Source organism: Manis pentadactyla, chromosome 14, assembly GCF_030020395.1.
Source record: "Manis pentadactyla isolate mManPen7 chromosome 14, mManPen7.hap1, whole genome shotgun sequence".
Taxonomy (NCBI): domain Eukaryota; kingdom Metazoa; phylum Chordata; class Mammalia; order Pholidota; family Manidae; genus Manis; species Manis pentadactyla.
The window spans coordinates 51469130-51493622 of NC_080032.1; the positions used below are offsets into that span (position 1 = coordinate 51469130).

A 24493-nucleotide genomic window follows, 5' to 3' on the forward strand; every position below is an offset into this window, starting at 1 on the left:
CTGAGGGACATTTGGGTTGTGTCCAGTTTTTGATAATTATGAATAGAACCATTATAAGCATTTATGTGCAGGTTTTTCTATGAACAGAGCTTTCATTTATCTAGGATAAATATCCAAGAGTGGTATTGCTGGATCTTATGGTTAAGTGTATATTTAATTCCATATGGAAGTACCAAAATGTTTTCCAGAATGGCTGTAGCATCCTGCATTCTTGCTAGCAATATAAGCAATATGACAGAGTTCCAGCTGCTCCATATCCTTGTCAGCACTTGGTATTGCCCATACTTTTAATTTTAGTCATTCTAACAGGTCTGTAGAGGTATTCTACTATATATGGCTTTAATTTGCATTTCCCTAATGGCTAGTCACTGCTTATTTGCCAATCTTATATCCTAGTGAATTAGCTAATCAATCCTTTGCCATTTTTAAATTATGTTGTTTTCTTTTTGCTAACTTTAAAGAGTCTTTATATATTATGGATACAAGTCCTTTGATATCTAATTTGTAAATACTTTCTCCTATTGTTTTTAAAATTCTGTTAATAGTATCTTTTGCAGAAAAAATATTTTTAATTTTAATTAAGTCCTATATACCAATCTTTTATTTTATGTATCATGGTTCTGCTATCCTGTCTATGAACTTGTCTACCCTTAAGTTCAGGTTATCTCCTATGTTTCCTTCTAAAACTTTTACAGTTTCATGTTTTATACTTAACCTACAACTACTTTGAAATAATGTTGAATATAAAGTATGAGCTTTAAGTAAGATTCTTTTTTGCATATGGATAACAATTGTTCTAGCACTATTTGTTGAAAAGAATATCTTTTCTCCATTGAATTTTTTTAGCACCTTAGTCTAAAATCAAATGGCTCCATTTATGCCAACTCTTTCTTGGCTCTCCATTCTGTCCCACTGATCTATGTACCTATCCCTTCACCAATACTGCACTGTTTTGATTACTGCAGCTTTATTTTCTCTTAAATTTGAATAATGGGATTTTCCCCACTTTATTCTTCTTTTTCAAAACTTTCAGCTATTCTAATTCCTATGCTCTTCCAGATAATTTTAAAATTAGTTTACTTATACCTACAGTATTTGTACTGGTACATTTCTTTTAGGTAAAGGGGTTAAGAGAATGCCTGCTATGGGATGGAGGGTGCTGGTAAATATAGCAGGCATGCTCTGGAAGTGAAGGAGGTGGCAGTTAAAAGTAGACAAGGATGAAAAACTAAGAAGAGAAATAATGAATCTGTTCTGAGCTCATTCTTCGTTATCCAAGTTCAGTAGATGGTGAAGAGGCAGCTTATGTAGGATTGTGTTGAGTCCCACGGGAAGCCTGAGTTATCAGCAGCAAATGTGGATTCCCTCTCAGAATCTGGTGTGAAGAGTGCTCAGAGGTAATGGCACCATGGACTTGGTGCTCAGCTCTGGGCACAAGCAATATTAATTAGAGATCGTTTCCCCTCCAGACGATGACAGAATGATAGCTTAATCCCTTTACTGAGGATGATTAGGACAAAATAATCTGAATTTATAGATTTACCATTACAGGACATAGGTAATTTTTAAAAACTTAATATAAAGTAAAATGTTTTAATCCTGTTGAAGTAGTATTCAACTGCACACTGGTGACCCCAAAGATACTTGCAGATCCCAAAGTATCATTAAGACATGCAGCACAAAGATTCTGCTTCTCTGATCATCTGGAGTCTGGATTCTGGATGCAGGGGAGCTCTCTGAGCACATGCTCTTTTCACTCAAGCCTAGGTTTCTCAGGCAGATTAAATGAGCGGAACATAAATTCTGTGGGAGGCAGAGCCCAGATCTCCAAGTTTAAACAGAAGTTTGCTCACCTGATTGTGAATCCACAAAGCAGGAGGATGGTTTGTATATTTCACTGCCAATTCTATCATTCTGTCTTGTTCTAGCAGTCTGGGGCTGGAGCATATTGAGAACCCACCAACCACAGAAACTCCTGGGATAAAGAAATCAACCCTAACAGGACAGATAAATAAATTATTATTGTTGAAGCAATTTTAGAAATGGTCAACAAGGTAAACAAATCTAACAAACTTTTAGCCAAAGAAAAAAAAAGATTAAATAACTAAAAACAAGAATAAAAGAGGGGACATCACCAACCTTGCAGAAGTAAAAAACATTAAAAAGCATTCTATGAACAACTATATGACAAAAAATTAGTAACTTTGATGAAATGGACACATTCCTGAAATGACACAAATTCAGATCCTTTACAAGTAAATGGATTGAATTAGTAATCTAAAACTTCCCACAAAGAAAAGGATAGGTCCAAATGGCATCTCTGGCAATTTCTACCAAACATTTGAAGAATTAATACTAATCTTTCATAAACTCTTCCAAGAAAACAGAAAAGAACACTTTCCAATTCATCCTTTGAGGTCCGTATTACCCTTACACCAAAACCAGATAAAGATATGACAAGAAAATCTAGATCAGTATCTTGTGGCTATAAATGCAAAAATCCCAAGAATACAAGGTTGGTTTAACATCTGAAAATCAATCAATGAAATGTAAAATAAAGGGCAAACCCATATGATCAGCTCAATAAATGCAGGAAAAGTATTTGACAAAATTAAACACCCTTACATAATAAAATACCCAACAAATTAGGAATAAATGGGAATTTTCTTAACCTGATGAAGGGCATCTGAAAAATGCTACAACTAACATCATATTCAGTGGTGAAAGGCTGAAAGTTACTCCCCTAAGAACAGAAACAAGGATGTCTGCTGCCACTTCTACTCAACATTGTATATAGTACAGGTTCAAGCCAAGGCAATTAAGTGAAAAATGAAATAAAAGACATCCACACTGGAAAGGAAAAAGTTGCAGATGACATGCATGACGTTAAATATAGAAAACTCTAAGGAATCTACTACAAGGATATTAAACATAATAAATAAATTCAAGTAAGATTACATGATACAAGATCAATAACAAAATCAATTGTACTTCCATAGACTACCAATGAACCATCAAAATATTGAATTGAGAAAAATAACTCCATTTACAATAACAAAAAATAAGAAAATTGGGAATAAATTTAACAAAAGAAGTATAAGACCTGTACACTGAAGAGTGCAAAACATTGCTGAAAAAAAATCAAAGAATATTTAAATAAATGGAAAGACATCTCATGTTCATGGATTAGAAGCACCGACAATGTTAAGATGGCAATACTCCCCAAATTGGTCTATGAACTGATTCAATGCAATACCTATCAAAACATAGCTGGTTTCTTTGCAGAAGGTGACATAATTAATATGGCAATTTAAGGAACCCAGAATCATCAAAACAATCTTGAAAAAGAACAAATTTGGAAGACTCACACTTTCTGACTTCAAACTTACTATAAAGCTGCTAAAATGAAGACACTGTTACTGGCATGAAGGACAGGCATATAGATCAATAGAAAAGAACTGACCCCAGAAATAAACCCTTTAATTTATGGTCAATTGATTTTCAGTAAGGGTACCACACAGTTCAGTGGCAAAAGAGTAGTATTTTCAACAGTGGCACTGGGACAACTGAATATTCACAAGTAAAAAGAATGATGTTGGACCCCTACTCACATCATATACCCATATTAACTCAAAATGGATCCCAGACTTAAACGTAAGAGCTAAAACTACAAACTTTTAGAAGACTTACATAGAAGTAACTCTTCATGGCAATGGTTACTTAGATATGACACCAAAACACGTCGGTTAAAGAAAAACTGGAGAAACCTGACTGCATCAAAATTAAAAACTGTACTACAAGCGACGTCAAGGAAGTTACAAGACAACCCACAGAACGAGAGAAAATACTTTCAAATCATTCATTTGAGAAGGGACTAACAAACAGAATATGTAAACACACAACTCAGTAATAAAAACACAACTTAGAGAATGGGCCAAGGATTTATACAAACATTTCTCCAAAAAAGATACATAAATGGCTAATAAGTACATAAAAAGCTTACATTATTAGTTATTAGGGAAATGCAAATCAAAATCACAATGAGCTATCACTTCACATTCATTAGGAAGAACGGCTAATCAAAAAGACAATAGCAAGCGTTAGAAAGGATCTGGAGAAATTGGAACCCTTATACATACTGGTGGGAATTAAAATGGCACAGCCACTTTGTGAAACACTTTGGCAGTGCCTGAAAAAAGTTAAACGGAGTTAACCATATTACCAACAACATCCCCATGCGCTGGAAATTCAAACATTCAATATGGGTTCTTCTCAGCCATCAAAGAGCAAAAGTACCATTTCCCGCGGCTGTTTTCCTACAGCAGGCTTACATGAAGTGCACATGATGTTCTCTACTGATTTGATCTATGACTTTAAAAGATGTTCTCTTCTGATCTATGACCTTAAATGTCTGGACATTTTTCACAGTCAAAAAAACAGTTCTGGACTGGAAGGGTTCCAGAACAGGCTCCTAGCCTACTTTTACCTGTACTCACTTGACTCTTTCCCATAGCGTTTCTCACAGTGAAGTATCTTCATTTCCCTTTCATTTCAGACAAGATATAAATTTTAGAAGGCTACGGTTAAATCTGTTAACACAGTTGCTATGTGCTTTCAGAGAGACAGGATAGGATCTCCGCAACTTCCGTGTGTAAAAACTGCAGCTTACTTCTGTGGCTCTATCTGCTGAACTATAGTGCCCTCTGTTGCCTGAGGTTGATAAGGACCAAGCTCAGGTGAGTGATAGGGTTATCAATTCCTCTTCTCCAGTAACTTAGGAAAGCCTTTAGAACAAAGGACTCCATTAAATGCCATAGAAGACTTCAAATGACATAAAAGCCTCATTTGAATGGATTTACAAATATACACCATCTTCCAAGAAAGAGCTAAGATTTAAACACACACATCTCTTTAGAAATGCCCTCTGCAGAATTAGGGCTTTTGGAGCCAGGAGCTGAAGAATACCCACTGCACCCCAGATGGTGAGTATATGAAGAGCCAAGAGAAAAGCCTAGTTCGTGGAGAAGCACACATACCACATCCTGCCGTGCACACCCACAGATGCAGCCTCCAGGACCAGCACCTGGCGGGCACGTGGCCCATGGCCAAGGGACATTTTCCTGTGAAAGCCCAGGCTCCTTAGTCCTGGGTGGCCATGTTTGGGGCCCTCCCTCATTCTGTGTGCGGGCACTACAGACAGCACCTGCCTGCCATGTCCAGGCACTGAGGTCGGTTCTTGTCCTCAATAAACACACCCTAATGGGAGGAAAATTAACAAATATGATTCAGTAGACTACAACAAAATATGCCTGAGCGAGAGAGAAAATGCCCATTTGACACCTGTCTGGAAGTACTTAGTATAGATTTTTTTCTTAGAATAAAAATACGTGATTCTGACTTGGGAGTTGGGGGGAAGGAGACATTGGAAGAAGTAGCCAATTATACAAGGGTGGAGGAATTAAGACTTTACAGAAGCATCTTAAAAGATACACAGTGCTCACCAGACAAGCAGCAGAGAAGGTCACAGAGTGAGCGATGACACCAAGAAATGTAGCACTTCCTATGTGTGGTCGCGTGATAGTCCCACCTGCCCAACACAGCTGTGTAGCTGTACATGGCCAGCTAGAGGACAGGGGTAGACTTTTCTTTCTCTCCTCCTGCTCCTCTAATCACTTCCTTCTTGGTATCCTCCTCCTCCCAGTAGAGCCTAGTCACTTTCAAGCACCAAACTTAATCTTGCAAGAAGACACTAGCAGTTACCAAAGGGAAGGGGTGAAGAGAGTAGGTGGGGAGGGAGGGAGAAGGGGATTAAGGGGCATTATGATTAGCACAGATACATAGGGAAGGCAGTATAGCACAGAGAAGACAAATAGTGACTCTATAGCATCTTACTATGCTGATGGACAATGACTGCAATGGGGTTGGGGGGGACTCGATAATATGGGTGAATGTAGTAATCACAATGTTGCTCATGTGAAACCTTCATAAGAGTGTATATCAATGATACTTTAATAAAAAAAAACAACTTAATCTTGCATGAAGTCAGATACACCTTTCTCTTCCAGGCCCTGCCCCTCCCAGGTGCTCAGGAGTGAACACTGACTAACAGCTGGCAGGGAGAGGGTCACCACTAACCAGCCCCACATTTGCCCTCAGAATCAGCAGTCTGGCAGGTGCATACTCCAACCAGTCCTAACAGCAGTGAAATTACCAAATTCATTCACTGATACACAATCAGTGAACACCAACCTGGAATAATTTTATCTTGAAGATCACAATGAGACCGACTCTTTGTCTATCATCAGGGAATAGTGGCATTTTCCTCATCACCTAACTACAGTTGGCAAGCACTAACATGCCTGCAGGCACACCAAGGTGGCACTATAAACCAAGGCAAAGGCATGTGCTAATCCAGAGACTAGGGTCAGAGTCTTGGCATGATTCAAGAGTGAAGGCACAGAGACAATGCTATGCACAAGACACAAACACTTTCACAGAAGGGAAATCTGGAAAGATAGATCATTACAATTAAAGTTTCCACTTTTCAGTGTAGTAACTGCTAAACTATTTTTGAAGGGAAAAATGTTGCCCATCCCCCTAAAACAGCCCAAATGCATTTAATATGTATCATTGAACATGTGCAAAGATGGCAGTAAATTGCTTCACAAACGCAAATTATTGCAATCAGCATCTTGTTTTCTAGTTCTAAATTCAAAGGCAAACTATTAACACAAGACTGCTAACTCTTGCTATTATCACACTTGCTATTATCACACATCCTCCTAACAAAACCACATTTCCAGATGGACTGCCAAAATTAGTCAAGTGACTCCTAAGAAATACTACCGAGACTGACATGCCAGCAATTCATTTAGAAATGAATGCTTTATTTAAATAAAGGAAGCATTCACCCAAACACACCTTTCCTAAGGAAATACAAGTCACTTCATTTACAATTCAACCTGAATTGCGGCTCAGTGAGGCCACTGACTGAACAGTGGGATGGCTGGGCTGTTCCCTGGTCAGCACACTGACTGGTCCTCAGAGTGGAAAGGGGCCGGCTCACGAGTGTGCTGTGAGCTCGGCCTGACTGGGGGATCCTGGTAAGAAATTCAGCAGAATATTTAAACTCAACCCAGACAAGGTATGAATGACATAGTTCAGTCAAGAGTGTAATCAGCTCTGTGACGTAACTAGTCACCCTCCCGTTTACTCTGTATTTGACATAAAGAAGAGTCGTTTTAAGGGCGCATCAGTCCCCAAGAGCACATAAGTCAAGCATGGCAGCTACTGCAGTGCATTCTGGCAGCGCCCTCCCCACAGAGCGTAGCGATTGGCACTGTCGGGTCCTCAGACCAGGCCCAGCTGCTTGGTTTCAATCTGGAGTACTCAAGGCGGAGATTTTCTTCTGTGACTGAGAGGCCTTGGGCCCGAAACCAAGGTGAGCTCTAAGGCAAGGAAAGGAATCTGCTTCTCCACACTGAAGAAAAGCTTACATGAAGGGAAGATGGCTCGAATCCCTACTCCTCAGGAGAAGTCCTTTCCAGAAGAAAAAATAAGCCTGTCTGATGGCACCTTCATGAACAAACACACCACTTAGGAAACAGAAAAGCCACTTACCACTGGCCAGCTTTGAAAGAGAAATCTTTATCAGCAACCAGCAGGCGGAGCCTCTTCACCGAGGGTGACTCAGGGGTAGTGCCACACACCCTGGCAGCCGACAAGACCTGGAGCGACAGAGGGGCTGCGGCTGCAGTTAGCGTACACGTGGCAGGCACAAGCTGCACCTCTGTTCACCAAGGTTTTTCTGACATCTACAGAGATGTGATTTTTGGAAATTGCAAAACAAGGTAAAGCACATTTTAAGAGTCTGCCTACCACAGGCAGACAAATTCTCATTGCCTTATTTTTGAGACTTGCTTTATTCTGCATACAAAAATCATCTCTTAGAAGGGCTGTTTACCAAGCATTGATTTCTTACACGTCTAACATGTGCCAGGCATGGGACTTGGTATGCCAGGAACGGTCAGGGAACTGGAGGCCTGTCACCCACCCTGCCTGGTGTCTAAATTCTCGGTCAGCACTACACACACAAGGTGAGCCCCACCATTAGCTGTGAGCCTGTGTTTGTTCTGAGTCCAAGATAAACTGTGTGTCTACGGAATTAATAATAAAAAGCAAATTAAGTTCACATTCTTTAGTGTCTTTAATTTTTTCCTATTTTATTTTATTGTATTTTGCAAAATATAAACAGTCCACAATCTTAAAATAACAAAACAGCCCTGTGCTGGAGACAGTTTGAGAAATATAAACAATCCACAATCTTAAAATAACAACAAAACAGCCCTTCTCTACAGGCAGTTTGAGGAGCACTATTCTAAATGACCTATCTGGTTTCTAGAAAATCCTAAGGGGTGAGTCAGGCAGTCTTCAGTGAAGTGCCATCCCTGTCTTCTCAGCACCTGTCAAATCCATCATGTCTCAGCTTCCTTCATTCTTTATTTCTTCCACCTTTGGGCAACCTCCTACTGCCTGCCATCCAGTTCTGGGAGCACACCAGGTCAGTGGCACCAAAGGACGGTCATTCTTCTTGGACGGTGTTACCTACATGGGTTACCAGAGAGCACCTTGGGCAGCCATCAAGGTCAGTGAGCCTCCAGACCTCCCACCCTAATGCTAGCTTATTCAGGCCCCTGTCTCTAACAGAACTAGAACGAATCAAATCATCAGGAGACAAATCTGAAAAATCCACTGGAAAGTTCTCAAGATGGATGGTGGTATCCCTCATATCAAAATCTCCCTTAAAACCTTCTACATTTCTTTTACTCCTATAAAATTCCTTGCCTATTTTTGGCAATCCTTTCCTCCTCTTCTCCCTGAAAGCAGAATCTTCCACACTGACCTCTGCCTGCTCTCTAACCCTAGTCGTGCCCACCTCCTGAAACACTGCCTCACCAGCTCCCACCAGCCCTTCCCCTCATGTGCACTTGTCCTCTCTCTAGACCTATTAGACACGATGATATCTAATGCCACCTAATAGTGCTCATCTAGTGCTCATCCTAAACAGTTCAACTAAATAAAAGTAGCATAGTATGGCTGTTAATAACATGGGCTCTAGGGCTAGATCCCTGGTACTCAATCCTGGCTCCACCATTTACTTCCCAGCTGTGTGACTCTGGGCACCTTACCTAGCCCCCCTCAGCTGTAAAATGAGAATAACACCACCTACACCTGAGAGCTGTTGGCAGGATTAAATGAGATAATACATGCAAAACACTTGTAATGCTGCTGGCCCAAAGGAAATACTTATCAAGTGTCCATTATATGTATCTTATTGCATTAATTATGATCAGTGTATTAGTATTTATTACATTATATATTTTATTTATTTATTGTTCATATGCCACCACACCAGTGCTGCCATGCAGAACCTCAGACTAAGCCCTGCACCCTCAGGACTTTCCTCCTAGGCGACAATAAACACCTGTAAAGTATGGTGGTCACTCTATCACATCCTATCAATTATTTTGTATTTTAGAAATCCTGCCTTTCCTACCTGCCCCCACTGATCCCTACCGGTCAGAATTTCCCTTTTTCCTCACTGCATTCCATCACCAGAGGCAACTGGCTTCTGTTCTCCTGCCTCTTCGCCTTCCAAAGCTAGTGGACGTCTTCCCAAATAGCCAAACTCAATGTCCAGTGTCGGTTCTCACCCTCCCTGATCTCCCTGACTGGGATTCTTTTTACTTTCTTGCCTCCCTGAAACATTCTCCTTGCCTGGGAGAGCTGACACTGAGCTCTCTGGGTCCCCTCCTGCCTCTCCTTTAGCGCTGCCTCAGTGAGCGCTTTCTCTAAACTGCCTCCTTCTAGGCTGCGGCCTCCAACATTCCCAGAGCTACTAGACCCCCACCCCAATTCATCATGCCTTTTCTGCCAACCACAGGCCCACACCCACACTGCCCTGTGAGTAACAACAGCCAATGTCTGAGGAGCACTTATCTCAGGAGTACACCAGGGCTGGGATCAATGTGTTATATGCACTAATTCTTTCAGCAAAAATCAAGACACAGTGTTATCCTCCATTCTGCAGATAAGGAAACCGAAAGGCTCAGTAACTTGCTCAAGGACATTAAGAAATGGCTGAGTCAAGATTCAAAGCCAGGTCAGCTTGGCCCTTATCCTTGGCCCTGATGGTCCTGGCCAGTGGTAAACTCAAGTGTATAATCAAATCCACCATAACCATTCCTTCCACAAACTGTTCTTGAGCATAGTGCCTTACAATGGAGATGCAGAAATGGGGAAGGTACTCTTGCTCTCAGAGGGCCCCCAAAATCAGCTGCTTTCCATCATCACACACACACACACACACACACACACACACAATTTGACTTCCAGGCATTTTCACATAGCCAAGTTCCATGAATTCAGCTCATGTCTTTTCCTCTCCTTGCTCACTTACCACCAGCCTGAGCCAAGAATTTCTTTTGTCTCACTTGGACTGCTACCTGAGCCTTTCTCTTGCAGATCAGTCAACAGGTGCCTATTCCAGCTTCACTAAGTTACTCTCCAGCTGAAAAACCTTCAAGGGCTCTCACACTCAAGTAAAATAAAATTTAAAAATGATAAAAGGCTTTTGTAACTCATACCAGCTTGAACTCCTCCCAGATCCCTGTGCTAGTGGTTTACCAGCCAAACTGGACAACTTGCTGGTTGGTCCTCAAAGACACGTGACACTGGCCTACATCCCAAAACCCTTGCCTGGGTCACTGGGCATGCACCACTCTCTCAGTCCTGTCAACCTCCTACCTACCCTTCCAGGCCCTGCTCAAATACTAGCCCTCTGCCTGAGGTCTTCCTGCTTCTCTCCATCCTCTCAACTCTACCAATAAAATGTTTCTGCCTTTCTTATCATACTTAGCATGTGTTAATGTAAATGTAAATGCTCATGAATATGCCTTTTCCATCACACATTCACATGCCTCCTGAGATCAGGTACTGGGTAGAATTTACATCTGTGTCAGCTCCACAGGTCAAGCACAGGGCTCAAAGCATATAGTAAGATTCAGTAAATATTCAAAGAATGAATGAAAATGAACTTAAAGTCACTTAAAATTGGTTTCTAGAACAAAAATTAGAAGATCAGGAGCCTTCTGATGTTTAAAAAAAGGGGGAAGGTGGGGAGCCACTAAAGAAAATCTAGACACATGTCCAAAACTGTGGGAGAGGTCACAGAAGGCAGAGGTTTCTCAGCAGAACAGAATTTTCTTTGCCACACACTCTATTTTAAGTATCTTACTACAAAAACATGTAGTAAGAATCATCAGAGGACTCTCCATTATACTACTTTCTTTTTTCTGTTGCTTATAAAAAGAAATGTTGATTTTATAAACATTCATTATTTTCTTTCAGCACAAGAATTCATAAAAACACAGCCAAGAGCTAGACTGTTTCTTTTACGGCAGTTTAACTGACATCTGTCAGATTCCTTAATAAAACTAGATATGTGTGAGCTTTCAACACATTCCCAAGAGCCATGGAACCCCAGATTCATACTTACTGGGGGGGAGAGGGGGACAGGGCCCAGTATCTTATTACAGAAACTGAATCATGTGAGCATACTTCACATCAAAGCCTAGATAGACTACAAGAAATGATCACCTATCATTTGCTAACGTCTAAATGGAAAATTCAGTGAAGAAGGGAAAGAAGCTACATTTTCTGTTGAAAAAGTGGTATTTTCCTTTGGATAGTCTTCATGACCAAAAATGTTCACACTTTATGTCTATTGGTATTTATATAAATGTTCATACACTTGTTACTGGTAATCCTAATCATCTTGGCAAACTGCTATAACTGGTCGCACAAAATACCTTGCACAACTCATGATTTTTAAAGACATGCTTCCCTCTTAACACTTTAATAAAAATACTATAGGCTATATAAAGATTTTTAGCAAAGTGGATCAAAACTATCAGCAAAGTCTTTTTGAAAGCCACATCCTCACATCCTTATTTCACTGTGAAGCTAGTTTCATGTAATTAAGATCTGTAATTATGGCCCTTGGTATGTTCCATTCCTTATTTTTATGAATAAGCAAAACATGATGGAGAAACTACACGTTTTAACATTTGTACATGTTCTCATACTTAATGGATCAAAAGATTTCGCAACTGAAACCTCAACTAGTCATGCCCTAAGTTAAAACACATGGCAGGAAATGAAGTTTTCCATAAAATAACATTTAGACTCTTCTACTGTTCAATAAAATAACAATACATTTGCCAATTTTTACTAGCACACATTTTTAATGCTTTGATGGAGTCAGCATCTAAAAGGAAATTCCATCACACCGATTTAGAAATCTGGTTTTATGTAGGATATTTTGATGTTACTGTTGCGGCAAAAGTCTCTGTACAGGAAACAGGTCTTTCTTTGGGAAACCTGGCTGGTTTCCTCTATTCCCTCCCATTCAGTCATTCACTTGCTGCCTTAAAAACTTAGACAAAGCCAGGATTAGAGATAACCCGAAACAAAAATACAGGTCAGGCACAGAGAATTTCAGAGTTGAAGGAAATTTAGTCATTATCAAGAATAGTATGTCACAGGACATGTAAGGACACCCAAACCCGGAGACATTATTTAAACTGTGGCAGAATACGAATCTGATGAGTAGGAATATGATTAAAAGAAACTAGTTTTGCTGAAGTGACTTACTGACAAGGAAAGACCACAGAATTGTGTCAACTGTACAACTTCTTAGGCGGCTTACGCCTGTCAACACTACATCCTGGCATGACAGGTGGACCCTCGGGGCTCCTAGCGAAGGCTGACCTGTCTGCCCGGGCTGTCTCCTCTGCCTCCCTACGCCTTCACCCCAGCAGGCCTCTCCCGTCTTCTGCACGGGAACGTGGGAGCGCTCGGGACTTCCACCTCACAAAGGAGCGGCAGCAACTCCTAAACACACAGCACTTTCCACGTGACAGCGCTCTGTCGACACTCACTCATTCTGCACAGCCCTGCAAGGCAGGTGTCATCATGACCCGTTATATAGATGAGAAAACTGAGGCCCCCAAGCTAATACAAGGCAAAGCACAAGCTGGAATCCAGGCACATCTTGACCACTGTACTTTGCTGTTTCTCAAAATACAATAAACAAAACAAGGCCCTTCCATAGTCCAGCTGTCGCCCCATTTCTCTGCTCCTATTTGCATGAAAAATCTTCAAGGGTTATGTGTGGTCCTGGCTCCACTTCCTTATCTCCCATTCTCTCGCCAACAGAATGTGGCCAGGTTTCCACACTTCGCAATGTACTGAAGTTGGTCACTCTGGTCACCCGCTATCCGCTTCGCTAAACCCAGCGACCAACTCTCAGAATTCAGCACGCTGGCCCCTTCCTCGAAATGCTCTTCTCCTGGCTCTACCAGCACCCTGCTCATTTCCCCTGGCCTCGCTGGACACTCCTCCAGCTCTTCTGCTTGACCACTAAATGCTGACACACCCTACAGCTGAGTCCTGGGCCCTCATCTCCTGTTCTCTACACAAGCTTAAAATTTTTATTTATTTCCAGCAGTAAACTCCAAACTCATACATCCAACTGCTCATTTGAATTTCCTTTTCAAAAATCACATCCAACACAGAACTCTTTTATCTTCCTTAATAAATTTCTTCCTTATTATGGAAGATGTCAAACATAAACAAAACAGTAAAAATAGTAAAATGAATCTCCATGTACCCACGACCTAAATTCAACAGCTGATATTAGATGATAAAACTCATGGCTAATCTTGTTTCATCTGTAACTCCATTCACTTCCCACCCTCCCACCCCAGATTATTCCAAAATCGAGCTCTTTCCCACTACAAACAAGTTCTTCACCACCTTAGCAAATATATGCCACTGCCATCAACAACTCACGTTATTCAAGTCCCAAACCCAGAAACCTCTTGGTTCCCTCTCTTTCACAAACCGCACCCACCCACAATCAGTGAATCCCAGCAGTCCTGCCTGCCTTAGACCCACCCACTGCTCCCCATCCCCACCACTACCACTCGACTCCAAGTCACCATCACTTCTCCTGGGGCTGCATCAGTGGCCTCCATCTTGTGTCAAAGCACGGCAGAAGCCCAGTACTCTAGCAAGCAAGCAGATGAACCACTTAAAATCTAAAATATGTTATTTCCCTGCTTAAAACCTTCCATCACCCTCAAATAACATCCCAACTCCCAATGAAAGCCCACAGAGGTTTATATAATCTGTGGCCTGCCTACCTCACGCCATGCCGCCTTCATCTGAACATGGCAAGCTCGTTCCTGCCTCAAAGCTTTGGCTCTTGACAGTCCCTCTGCCAGGAATGCCAGGCATTGGCTGGCTCCTTTCAAGTCTCAACTCCAACTTCACATGCTGATTAACACGGCACCCCCACCCCCAGTCATGCTTGCCTCCCACAACCCCACTACCCTGTTTTATTTCCATCAGAGCACACGTCCCCGCTGACACTCCCCGGTTTGTGTGCACCAGAGTGAAGCCCCGCAAGCACAGGGGCTTGGCCTCCTCAGGCACTGCCCTGCTCCCGGCACCCAGAGCAGTGCTGGGCACACAGCTGGCACTCAACACGTCTCTTGGGTTTAAAATCCATTTAGGTGGACCCACTAAGGGGAAAATGGAAAAGAGCCTTACCTCTTAGATTACCTAATTTATTGAACAAACGTGTGTCACTGAAAAGCACGGACCCTACACATTTCAGACACTGAACTGTAGGCCCAGGTCAGAGGCAGCAGTGCAGGCAAGTCCTCGTTTTTCACAGCTCCTGTCTAGAATGACAGAGGGCACCTGATCAACACCTCAGTCTCCTGAGATGGATCACCACCATTATTACTTTACAAAGTGACACGCCTGAGGCAGTACAGGTGTCAGCCACAGAGGTGGGATTAACAGTTGTTAATTCCAACTAATGAAACCTGTGCTGACTGCCGATGTCATGGTAGCACTAGGCTCGATCCTGTCGCCGCTGCACAGCTGAGCTGGGCCTCCCCGAAGGAGCCGCCCTCTCCGTGGGCTCCAACTCCAAGTGGGGTGAGCTGTGCCCCTCAGGAGCCAGAGGCCAGCTGCCAGGTCCATCAGACAGCAGCACCCTCCTGGGAGTTTCTCCAAAGGACTGGGGCCCAGGTGCTGTACCAATCACACAGCTACCTCTAGGTGGCAAGTGTCCCTCCCCACCACCCACTGCTCTGTCTGAGCTAGAACGCCAAGCATTGCTTGTTCCAGGCTGGATAATCTCTAAAAGGCTGTCTGACCATCAGACTGATAATCAAAGCAAATTAGGTGTCCAATGATTGGAAAACATTCTATATTAAAGAGATGTCTGCCTGCAACCTCAGCAAGTTGAAGGCCGCTCCAGCATACAATCTTCCCAAAATATGTGGGTGAGACAAGCAGAGAATGAATTTTAAGGGTTAAAAACAGCACCCAGTCCAGCTTTCCAGCTAATCAGCCTGTTCCACTCAAACCCAAGCATCAGCAAAACTGCAAGTCCAGCCGATCATCAGCAGTGGGGCCCACAGGGTCCCCAAAGGTCTCTCTCTGCTCCAGGAGCCCAACCATTCGACTTAATTAACTAACTAGTGTGCCAGCAGGAACTTCCTCCTTTCTTAGTCCCAGTAACACCTAAGTGAAGTTCTGATTTAGAACACAGATGAGGATGTGGGAAACTTATCTTCCATTGTATTAGTCAATCAAACTGTCTAAATCAAGTGTTACATTCTTTTGTCTTAGTAGAAAGAAAAACCAGTTTGGTATTAAAATCTGAGTTCAAGGGCCAAGTCCTTCACTTACTGGAACAAGTCTTTTAAACTTCAGCCAGCAGTGCAATTTATCACCCAAAACAGGGCACTTGTGGGAGTGAAATGGGGTGGTACTGATAATTACCCCAGGACAAGCAGCAGAAGTCAGGACTATCCGAGACAATGAGGAAGCAGGCTCACCATATCTGAACTTCTCAAATCTTCACTTCCTCATCTGTGAAATGGGGAGAAGGATCCCTTTACCTCCCTCCCAGGTTGGTTGTATAACAACATACTATATAATCAAGGGCTCTGCAACAAAAAGGTTTCTGTACAACATTTATAGGATAAGGCACAGATTTCTAAAATAAAGCAAACTAGTTCAACTGAAAAAGAATTAGTGGTTTTTCCAAAATCAATTAGGTACACAAAATCAGTTTCTTCTCATCAGAGTCCCACTAGAATCTGAGGTCAGGGACCTTGCCATTTTCAAAACTGCAACCACAGACCTAGCCTACTGTGACGTATTTCCAAATAAATGTATAAAAATTAGTAATTTAAAAAATTATTTTATTAACAAACTCTCCCATCAAATTGATGAATAGACTATGTCTTGCTCAGTGGGACAGCGCTCTACAGAGGCCAAGCTTGGAGGAACCCTACCAGCAAAATCTTAAGTCTTGCCTGAACGATCCTTACTATATTACATTACAGAATTTTACTCTTATCTCTTTGAGATCTCTAAGTAGTTACCCAGACTAATTATTCTTTGACTCTTAAGAAAAAAATGTGAGCCTGAACACAATCAAGTATCATTCAATTCAGAGCTCAGTTTCCTGCATCAGCGTGGCCCAAGGTTGGTTACATTTATAGCCCAAATAAGAAGCATGACAATATGGTCATTCATTCTGCAGAGGGAAGCCAATGACTAATAACAAAGGACTTTTCTGGGTGGGTGAGTGCTCCATTCTCTATCCACTCCAGGAGGGGCCGCAGGTTCCTGGCATAGGACTCAGACGCCTAGGCTGGGGCTTCCCTCTGGCCCCGGGAGAAGCCCCTGGTATCCTGTAGGTGCCACTTCCTCTTTTGTAAAATGTAGATACCACCCTATTCTTAGGCTACCTCGGCCGTGAATTGAGGAGAAAATGACATGTGGGGAGTTTTGTAAAGTATACTTACATTACAAATCAAGGCAAGGGTAGTAGATGTAACTATCAGAAGGTGGTCCAGTTCTGTTTCAGTGACGTGCTGTTCACTTCAACAAGTCCAGGATCAAGCTCCTGCTCTATGGCTAGGAGCCGCCCTCTGGAGGAATTAGGGTGAGCCCCGGATGACCTTATACCACTAAGGTCATGCCCCAGATAGCATCTAGCTTTATCCAGCATCTCCCCATTCCCAGTTCTCATTGTGTTTGGGAGAGGAATGGAAAATATAAACAGGAGAGAAGAATGATGATTGGAAAATTCTTCCACCTGGGCAATACCGTGGTCAGAATTATCCCTGTTATTTTCTGATTTCTAAGCATTAAAACCCTCAACTTTTCAATCACACTAGTAGAATTTACATTAGCTTTCTGTGTAGTTTTCTTAAACTTGGCTCCAAATAACCCTCCAAAAGTCTCAATAATTTTGTCCTGTAAAATTCTGAAATGCTACTCTAATTCAGGGAATGGCAAACGACGATCCACAGGCCAAATGTGTGTGTTTTGGTAAATAACATTTTATAGGAACACAGCCACACGATTTGTTGACATGTTGTCTGAGGCTATTTTCACACTACAAAGGCAGTGTTTTGTAGCTATAACTAAGACAGCACAACCTATGAAGACTAAAACACTTACTATCTGGCCCTTTACAGTTCACCAAACCCTGCACTAACTCTACTTGCCTCAAATACAACAGAAAAAAGTATAGCCCAAGACTGTTAAATAAATCACTCTTTCTTCAAAACTGGCCAAGGTTTCACTTTTTAAAAAGAAATTCTAAAACACTCATACTTACAGACTCAGCATTTTTGTGTGTTGAACAAACCACACACACACACAAACATAAAAGTACTTTCAGATTTATCATCAGTGGGAAAAGTACATTTTCCCACACATCCATAAATCTATTATGCTGAACTAATTGTACACAGACTTTTCAAAAAAAAAAAAAAAAAACACTGGCTTAAAGCTGAATCCACAAACATATCACTCCTGGCCCCCAAGCAATTTTCTGAAAGCAGAATCAACTTGAAAAGTGGGGCCTGGACAAAACTCTTTTACATTAAAGTGTATCCCACTATTAAGACTAAAAAGTAAATTACTACAACAATTCAATCAATTTCTGACCATGTTTATAGAAGTATACAATCCTTCTCAGTAAGAAATACATAGTTTTTACTGTTAGTTTAAATATACTTAAAATACTAAGCTAAAGATATCCAAATATGTGAAGAATCACTCAAAAAGCAAAATCAAACATCACATTTATGTTTTTAAGATAGAATGGGTCCCTCACTGAGGTAAGGGTGAGGATCCTTTACTTCTCAGCCCCCGATGCCCCGTCAGGTGGTGGGTTAGCATTCTATGATCTGAATTTGGTGGAAAATCTGCCCATGGGAAGGATAATAAGGGCTCATCCACCTTCCTTTCTCGGATGTTAGTGCTTTCTCCCTTGATGAAATAGTAAGTTCTAAAGCAGGGATAAGAACAAAAACTTTGAGATATGGTGCAAAAAAAAATTAAAAAGTAAGCTATTCATAAAACGTAGGCTCCCAAAGAAGTTCTATCCCTAAACATATGACCCTAAACATTTCCTCAATTGCTGCTATGCTCCCTTCATCAAATTAATCCATGTTTAAAAGGGGAATATGTAAGGATTTTGCTGTTATTTTTTAAATCAGTTGCCATATGCCCTGCTCAGAAAAGTTCAGAACAGAAAATAATAGACTTTCCCTGGCTAGATCAAGTCCGTCTACTGCCTTCTCTGTAAGCCAGACATGACTGTGCACACTGTCCAGCCTAGGAAAACCTGCCAGAGCCCAAAGATACAAACCTCCCGTCGGATGACATTTGCAGTTCTCTCCAAGTGATCAGCTTTCCTTTTGGATTTCACTACACTTTAATAGAAAGTAAAATTATGTTAGTAAGTGTTATTGTCACAAAATAATTAGTTTCCCCTGTAATATCATGACTATCCAAAATACAAGAAAACACTATGGATCCTAGAAAACGGCCAGTGAAAATTTGTACATCTAACCAAAGTTTAAAGATCTACTGAGGGCATGCACTTAAAGCAAGATCTTATGATCAGCTTTCAGAAGTTTGATATGCCTCCCTCAAACCGCAGCAGGTCAGGTTTCTGAAAATCATCCTCATGTGACACTGAAGGTCCAGCCACTCACCTGGTTAGACTGAGGTAGCGCCAAGCGCTGGGTGTTGGTCTCAGTGAAGCAGCCTGAGTGCAGATGGCACCCACAGAGCCTCGCAACAACCCAGGAACCATGACAGCAGCACCGGCCATGTTGCTGCCTGGGCAAACATAAAATGAAGGTTAACATATTTTAAGAAAAAGCAGGCAAATACCAGACTATCTTAGAGGCCAATGAAGAAGTCTGGGTTTTTGTTGATGCTGATATGACCTGATCTAACAGCAAAGCAATTAAGCATCTACCTGCACACTGACAAAATTTCTGCCACTATTTAGAGTTACTGCAACTAACCTCTATAGTACATGTGTATGTAATTACTGGTGCCATCCAATACTCATGTTCTCTATTAGCTTCCAAAATCTCTAAGTTCATATGACTAATATTATGCTATTACAGAAGAGGACAGAGTTTATGACTGTCTAATAACTATATTCCACCCAAAGAGCACCACATTAAGTCTTTAATATTTCTTGTTAGATCAAGTGCAAGGGACAAATTTTCTGAGGTTCACAACTACAAACTACAACAACATGTAATAACATAAATGAATATCATAAATATCACACTGAATAGAAAGAATGAAAGCAGCCAGACTCAAAAGAACATATGTGATGATCCAGTCATATAAAGCACAAAAACAGATGAAATTAATCTATAAAGTTAATAATCAAATTAGCAGTTACCTTTGGGGAGACAAAGGGACAATGTTGTTTCTTAATCTGAATGCTGACTGCGTGGATATTTTCACTTTGTAAAAATTTATCAAACAAGAGAGAATTCTTAGAGCAATAAAAATACTGTGTGAGTCCATAATGATGGGTACATGTCATTACCCATTTGTCCAAATCCACAAAACATACACCACCAAGAGTGAGCCTTACTGTAAACTAAAGACTTCGGATGATTATATGTTAATGTAGGTCCTCCAGTTGTAACAGATGTACCAATCTGGAGGGAGATACTAGTAAAGGGGGAAGCCAAGCATGTGTGAGGCATGTGTGGGGGCAGGGAGCACACTGGGAAATTTCTGCACTGATCCCTCAATTTTGCTGTGAACTTAAAACTGCTCTAAAAAAAATTAGTCCTAAAAAATATAATCGAGCTGTTGTCTTAGGATTTATGTACTTCTACGTTATGTAATACTACAATAAAAAGTAAAAAAAAAAAACAGACACAGAAACATTCCCCAACATTTCAAATTCTAAAAACTACTGGTCTATCAGGAAAAGCACTGGTTCAGTGCTCAGATGACTTTTTTTTGGTTCCTCTCATTCTGTTTTCTGCTGCCAATATTTAAGTGTCTCCTTGCCTAGAATGCCCACTTTTAACATGCTACCTTGCCATATATATCTGTCCTTTACTAAATTAGCTGAAGAATAAATAAAAATGTATGTGAACACATTTTTTTCCTAAGCTCTTTGGAAGGTACTATATAAACCAATCATAATAAATCTTGTGTTAGAAAACTAACCAAGCCAAGTGTGCTTATATTCCTACTCCATATGCATTTAGTCCTTCATTTGACAAATATTTATTAAGAGCCCACTATGTGGCAGGCACTGGGGATACACAAAAACTAAGAAAGACATTCTTAGAGAGACTACATTTTAGAAGATAGAGACAGAAAATAAATAAAAGTAAATAAATCAAGTGGTGATATAAGTCATATATAATTTACATAGTTATAACCAAATCATAACAAAAAGCCACTGCTTCATAACCAGTCTTTAGATAAAACATGTATTTTTTGCCATAGTATGACACAGCATCATTGTGTATAAACATGCTACTATTTTCTCTCTAGTAAATAAAAAAAGTATAAGGACTCATTCACCTCATGTAAGAAAGACTATTACATGTAGTTTCTCTCCTTTGATTGTGCTAAACCAAAATTGGTGCATTAATCACTGGAAGAAGGCAAAACTTACGTTTAAAGTCCATGAGATTTTAGGAGTCATTAAAGCTGTGGCTGGCTGGCTGACTGACATACAATATTTTGGTCCTGGTATTAAACTGAGACCTTTGGATGTACACTGGTTGGAACACAAACTGTGTTTCCATATACTGAAATTCTCACAAAGTTCCTGCAATAGCAGAGACAACATATAAGAACAATGTTTTGGGAAACTATTAAAAAGCACTATCTCTTAGCTGCAAAGGAAAGGCTCATTATAATCAGCAAGCATCACCTCACAGCATGACTACTCTCAATTCCCTTTCCGTCAATTCCTCCTCCTCCTGTTCCCACTTCCCCTTTCTGACTGATTCTCTTACTGATCTCTTTTTCATCTTTCCTGGCCTATCTTTAACTCCTGCTACTTAGGATATCCACCCCATGAAAAGACCAAGCCAATGGCTGGAATGATACACTTATGTGTCATTTAAGGTCAAATTCCCTGATAAAATTTAACTGATAATATAGTTAAATATATAAATACTGTTCTGCTTAACGTTTTAGACAACTACTGCTAAAATAAACTGTCCTCATATAAGATACATCTCTAATTATTATACTGTTTAGATGGTCTACTGCTCAAATGAACTGGAAAACATAGAAATGTTAATTTTTAAAAGCTATTCTCTTTAAAAATCTAAAATCTTGTTTTGTAACCATATTAACCATGAGCAAAAGTGCCACCTACTGGAAAATAAAGAGTATTTTAATCACATTGTGTTCAAAGCGCCTTCCAAGGCACTAAGGTATTAAAAACAACTACCCATTTTTTTAAATAAGTCCAATGGTTTCAATATTCAATGTATTTAATTAACTATAGAAAATTAACATATATTAAGTAATTTCTAAAACCATACAAGAAAAATATTCCATCAATGATTCTATCTTCACAGACATAACCTCACCCAAAAATTCTTAATTAACTCTATTTCTGAAACGCAGAGAATAGTCATAAGTGCTAAATAAAATTTATATCCACTAAAGCAGGCAAAAAAATTACTGCAAAAAAAAGGATAAAATTTAGGATTTAAAATGAACTATATTGGTTTCAATTTATAACAATTTATAATTACTGGGGTGCCAGGAAGTATTTATTTTAGGCCATGGAGACACAATAAATAACCAGTCACAAGGCCATGGCCAATCACGAAGCTTTTACTACCATGTACAACAGATAATAGTAAACAGGTAATTAACAAGACAATTACAGATTACAATAAGTATGATAAGGAAGATAAGAGAGGGGGAATATCAGGAAAGGTATCCAAAACAGGTAACTGAGCTGAGACCTGAAGGAAGAGGAAGAGCATTGGGCAGAGGCCCAATCACAGAAACAAACGCAGTGGATAGAAGAACAGCATGACTGGAGGGCGGTGAGGCAGGCGGGTGTGGTGTGAGATGGCGGCCAAGCAGGCAGTCACTCAGGCCATGGTAAGGGTATGGACTTTATTCCACAGGCACTGGGAAGCAACTGACAAGTTTGAATAAACCAGGAGAGGGACATGCTCTAATTCACATTAAAGGAAGGCTCAGACTGCTAGGTAAGGAATGGATCACAGAGGGGGGAGAGTCAAAACAGGGAATCAAATTAGAAGGCTCCACTCTAAGATTCGAGGAGGATAAAGCCACCGAGATGACAGAAGTAGATGAACATGGGCTCTGTTTTAGAAGTAGAGCCCTGTGGCTTGCTGACAAATTGGATGACATGTGAGAGAGAGAGCCCACAACGCCTCAGAGCAAAAACGCACTGAAATAAACTAACTTCGCAGAACTATCATGGCATCTATTGATTTGGAATCCTAAGTGCCACTGAGGAGACAAAGGGGCTCCCAGCATTCGGTATTCGGTGAGGGAACCTCAGGGGTACGCAAGTGATTACACAGCACTTGACACTGAGTCCATGGAAATGGGCTCAAATCTGACCCCTTCCTGCTTTTTGATCCTGTGCCAATCACCTCTTACTGTTTTTTAATTCATTTTTTAGTGGGAATGCTGCCACCACCCCACTGGGCTGCTGAGCGGAGTAAATGTCTATGGAAATACCTGGCAAGAGTGTTACTAAAAATCAACACAAATACATTAATCCTCCCTGCAATCTAGAGAGACAGGGGTTTGATACTGTCAAAAAACAACTCCCTTTAGCCTGATCTACAGCAGCACTCATAAAATAATTTGTATTATAGAATTGTGAACTTTCTACACTAGATCTTATGTTAAGAATTTTAGTCACTGTTATTTTCCAGATCAGTGCTGTTATTAGCACTGTATGCTTTTAAAAAATCTTTTTTAAAACACAAATTTGTGACCCCAAACGATCCTATAGCAACCAGTAAACTTGATTTTTGTCACACTTTCAGGGTCCGAAAATGTCTTGTTACAGAATGTTTCCATTCCCCTTTAAGAGTAAATGTGAAGTTTAATAGTCATTGTAGTATTTTATCTGAAAATACTGAACAGAATAAAAAAACTGCATCACATTTGTCTATGGTTTTACTTTCTTCAGCACAGTATGAACTAAAACAGGGTTGAACCTTGAGGGAGCCACCCCTGGCCAGACAAGGGGTATGGCCAAACAGATAGGATGAAAGTAGTATGGAAGGCCAAAGTGACCCCCAAATCTAGGTCTCAAGGGAATATGCACTATTCTACCAGGAACTCTCAGTAGCCTGCAGAGCTCCAGGCTGTATGTTTAATCTAGCTCTACTTCAATGCCAACATTATCACAGATGACTTTGAAATTAATTAAGAGCCTAGCTTCTGGGGTCAGACAGATCTAAATTCTTACATGGTCACTGCCATTTACCAGCTGTGGCAAGCTTCTTAGCCCCTAAACCCACGTTTCCCAATGTTGAAGGTGGGATTAATGATACCTATACCTCATTGGGCTGCTTTAATGACATAATGCATATAAACCATTTGATACAGTGCCTGTCACACAGTATCAATTATTATTAAAAAGTGGTTCATTAGTTTTTCTTTTTCCTTTTTAGGTAATACACATTCAAATAAAAGTTGGAAAATTACAAAGAAATTATCAAGAAAAATTACCCAAGTCTTGTAACTTTTAGGGCTACTAACTTTAGCTTTTAAGATTCCCCAGTGAACTGTTTTCACTAAATCCAAACTGCCTTCTAAGGTCTACCAATTTATGCTTCCAAGAACCAAACATGATTGCATCCATTTCTGTACATCAAAAAATGGTTCACCTTCAATTTTAGGTACCTATGCACAGAAGCACTACAATGGTTCCCAACCTCAAAAGGATCAACAGAATTACAGAGTAGATCCTGTCTTCCTGTCACCTACAGGATACTTGGGAAGTATCTGTGTCTACAGAGACACAGGA

At 40.6% G+C, this 24493-nt stretch overlaps 1 protein-coding gene across 2 annotated transcripts in view; it reads right to left on the bottom strand.

The window, feature by feature from the left end:
- OXNAD1 (oxidoreductase NAD binding domain containing 1) overlaps positions 1-24493 on the bottom strand; it is a 32277-nt gene that overhangs the window by 6314 nt on the left and 1470 nt on the right. The window contains exons 2-6 of one of the 2 annotated variants that reach the window (XM_036901022.2): positions 21122-21277; positions 19167-19293; positions 18818-18881; positions 7621-7727; positions 1854-1995 (exon numbers count right to left, since the gene is read on the bottom strand). In XM_036901022.2, the coding sequence (XP_036756917.2) occupies positions 1854-1995; positions 7621-7727; positions 18818-18881; positions 19167-19293; positions 21122-21134 (453 nt within the window). In that variant the 5' untranslated portion in view covers positions 21135-21277. The remainder of the gene's footprint in view (positions 1-1853; positions 1996-7620; positions 7728-18817; positions 18882-19166; positions 19294-21121; positions 21278-24493) is intronic. The other variant, XM_036901023.2, reaches the window with a different exon arrangement.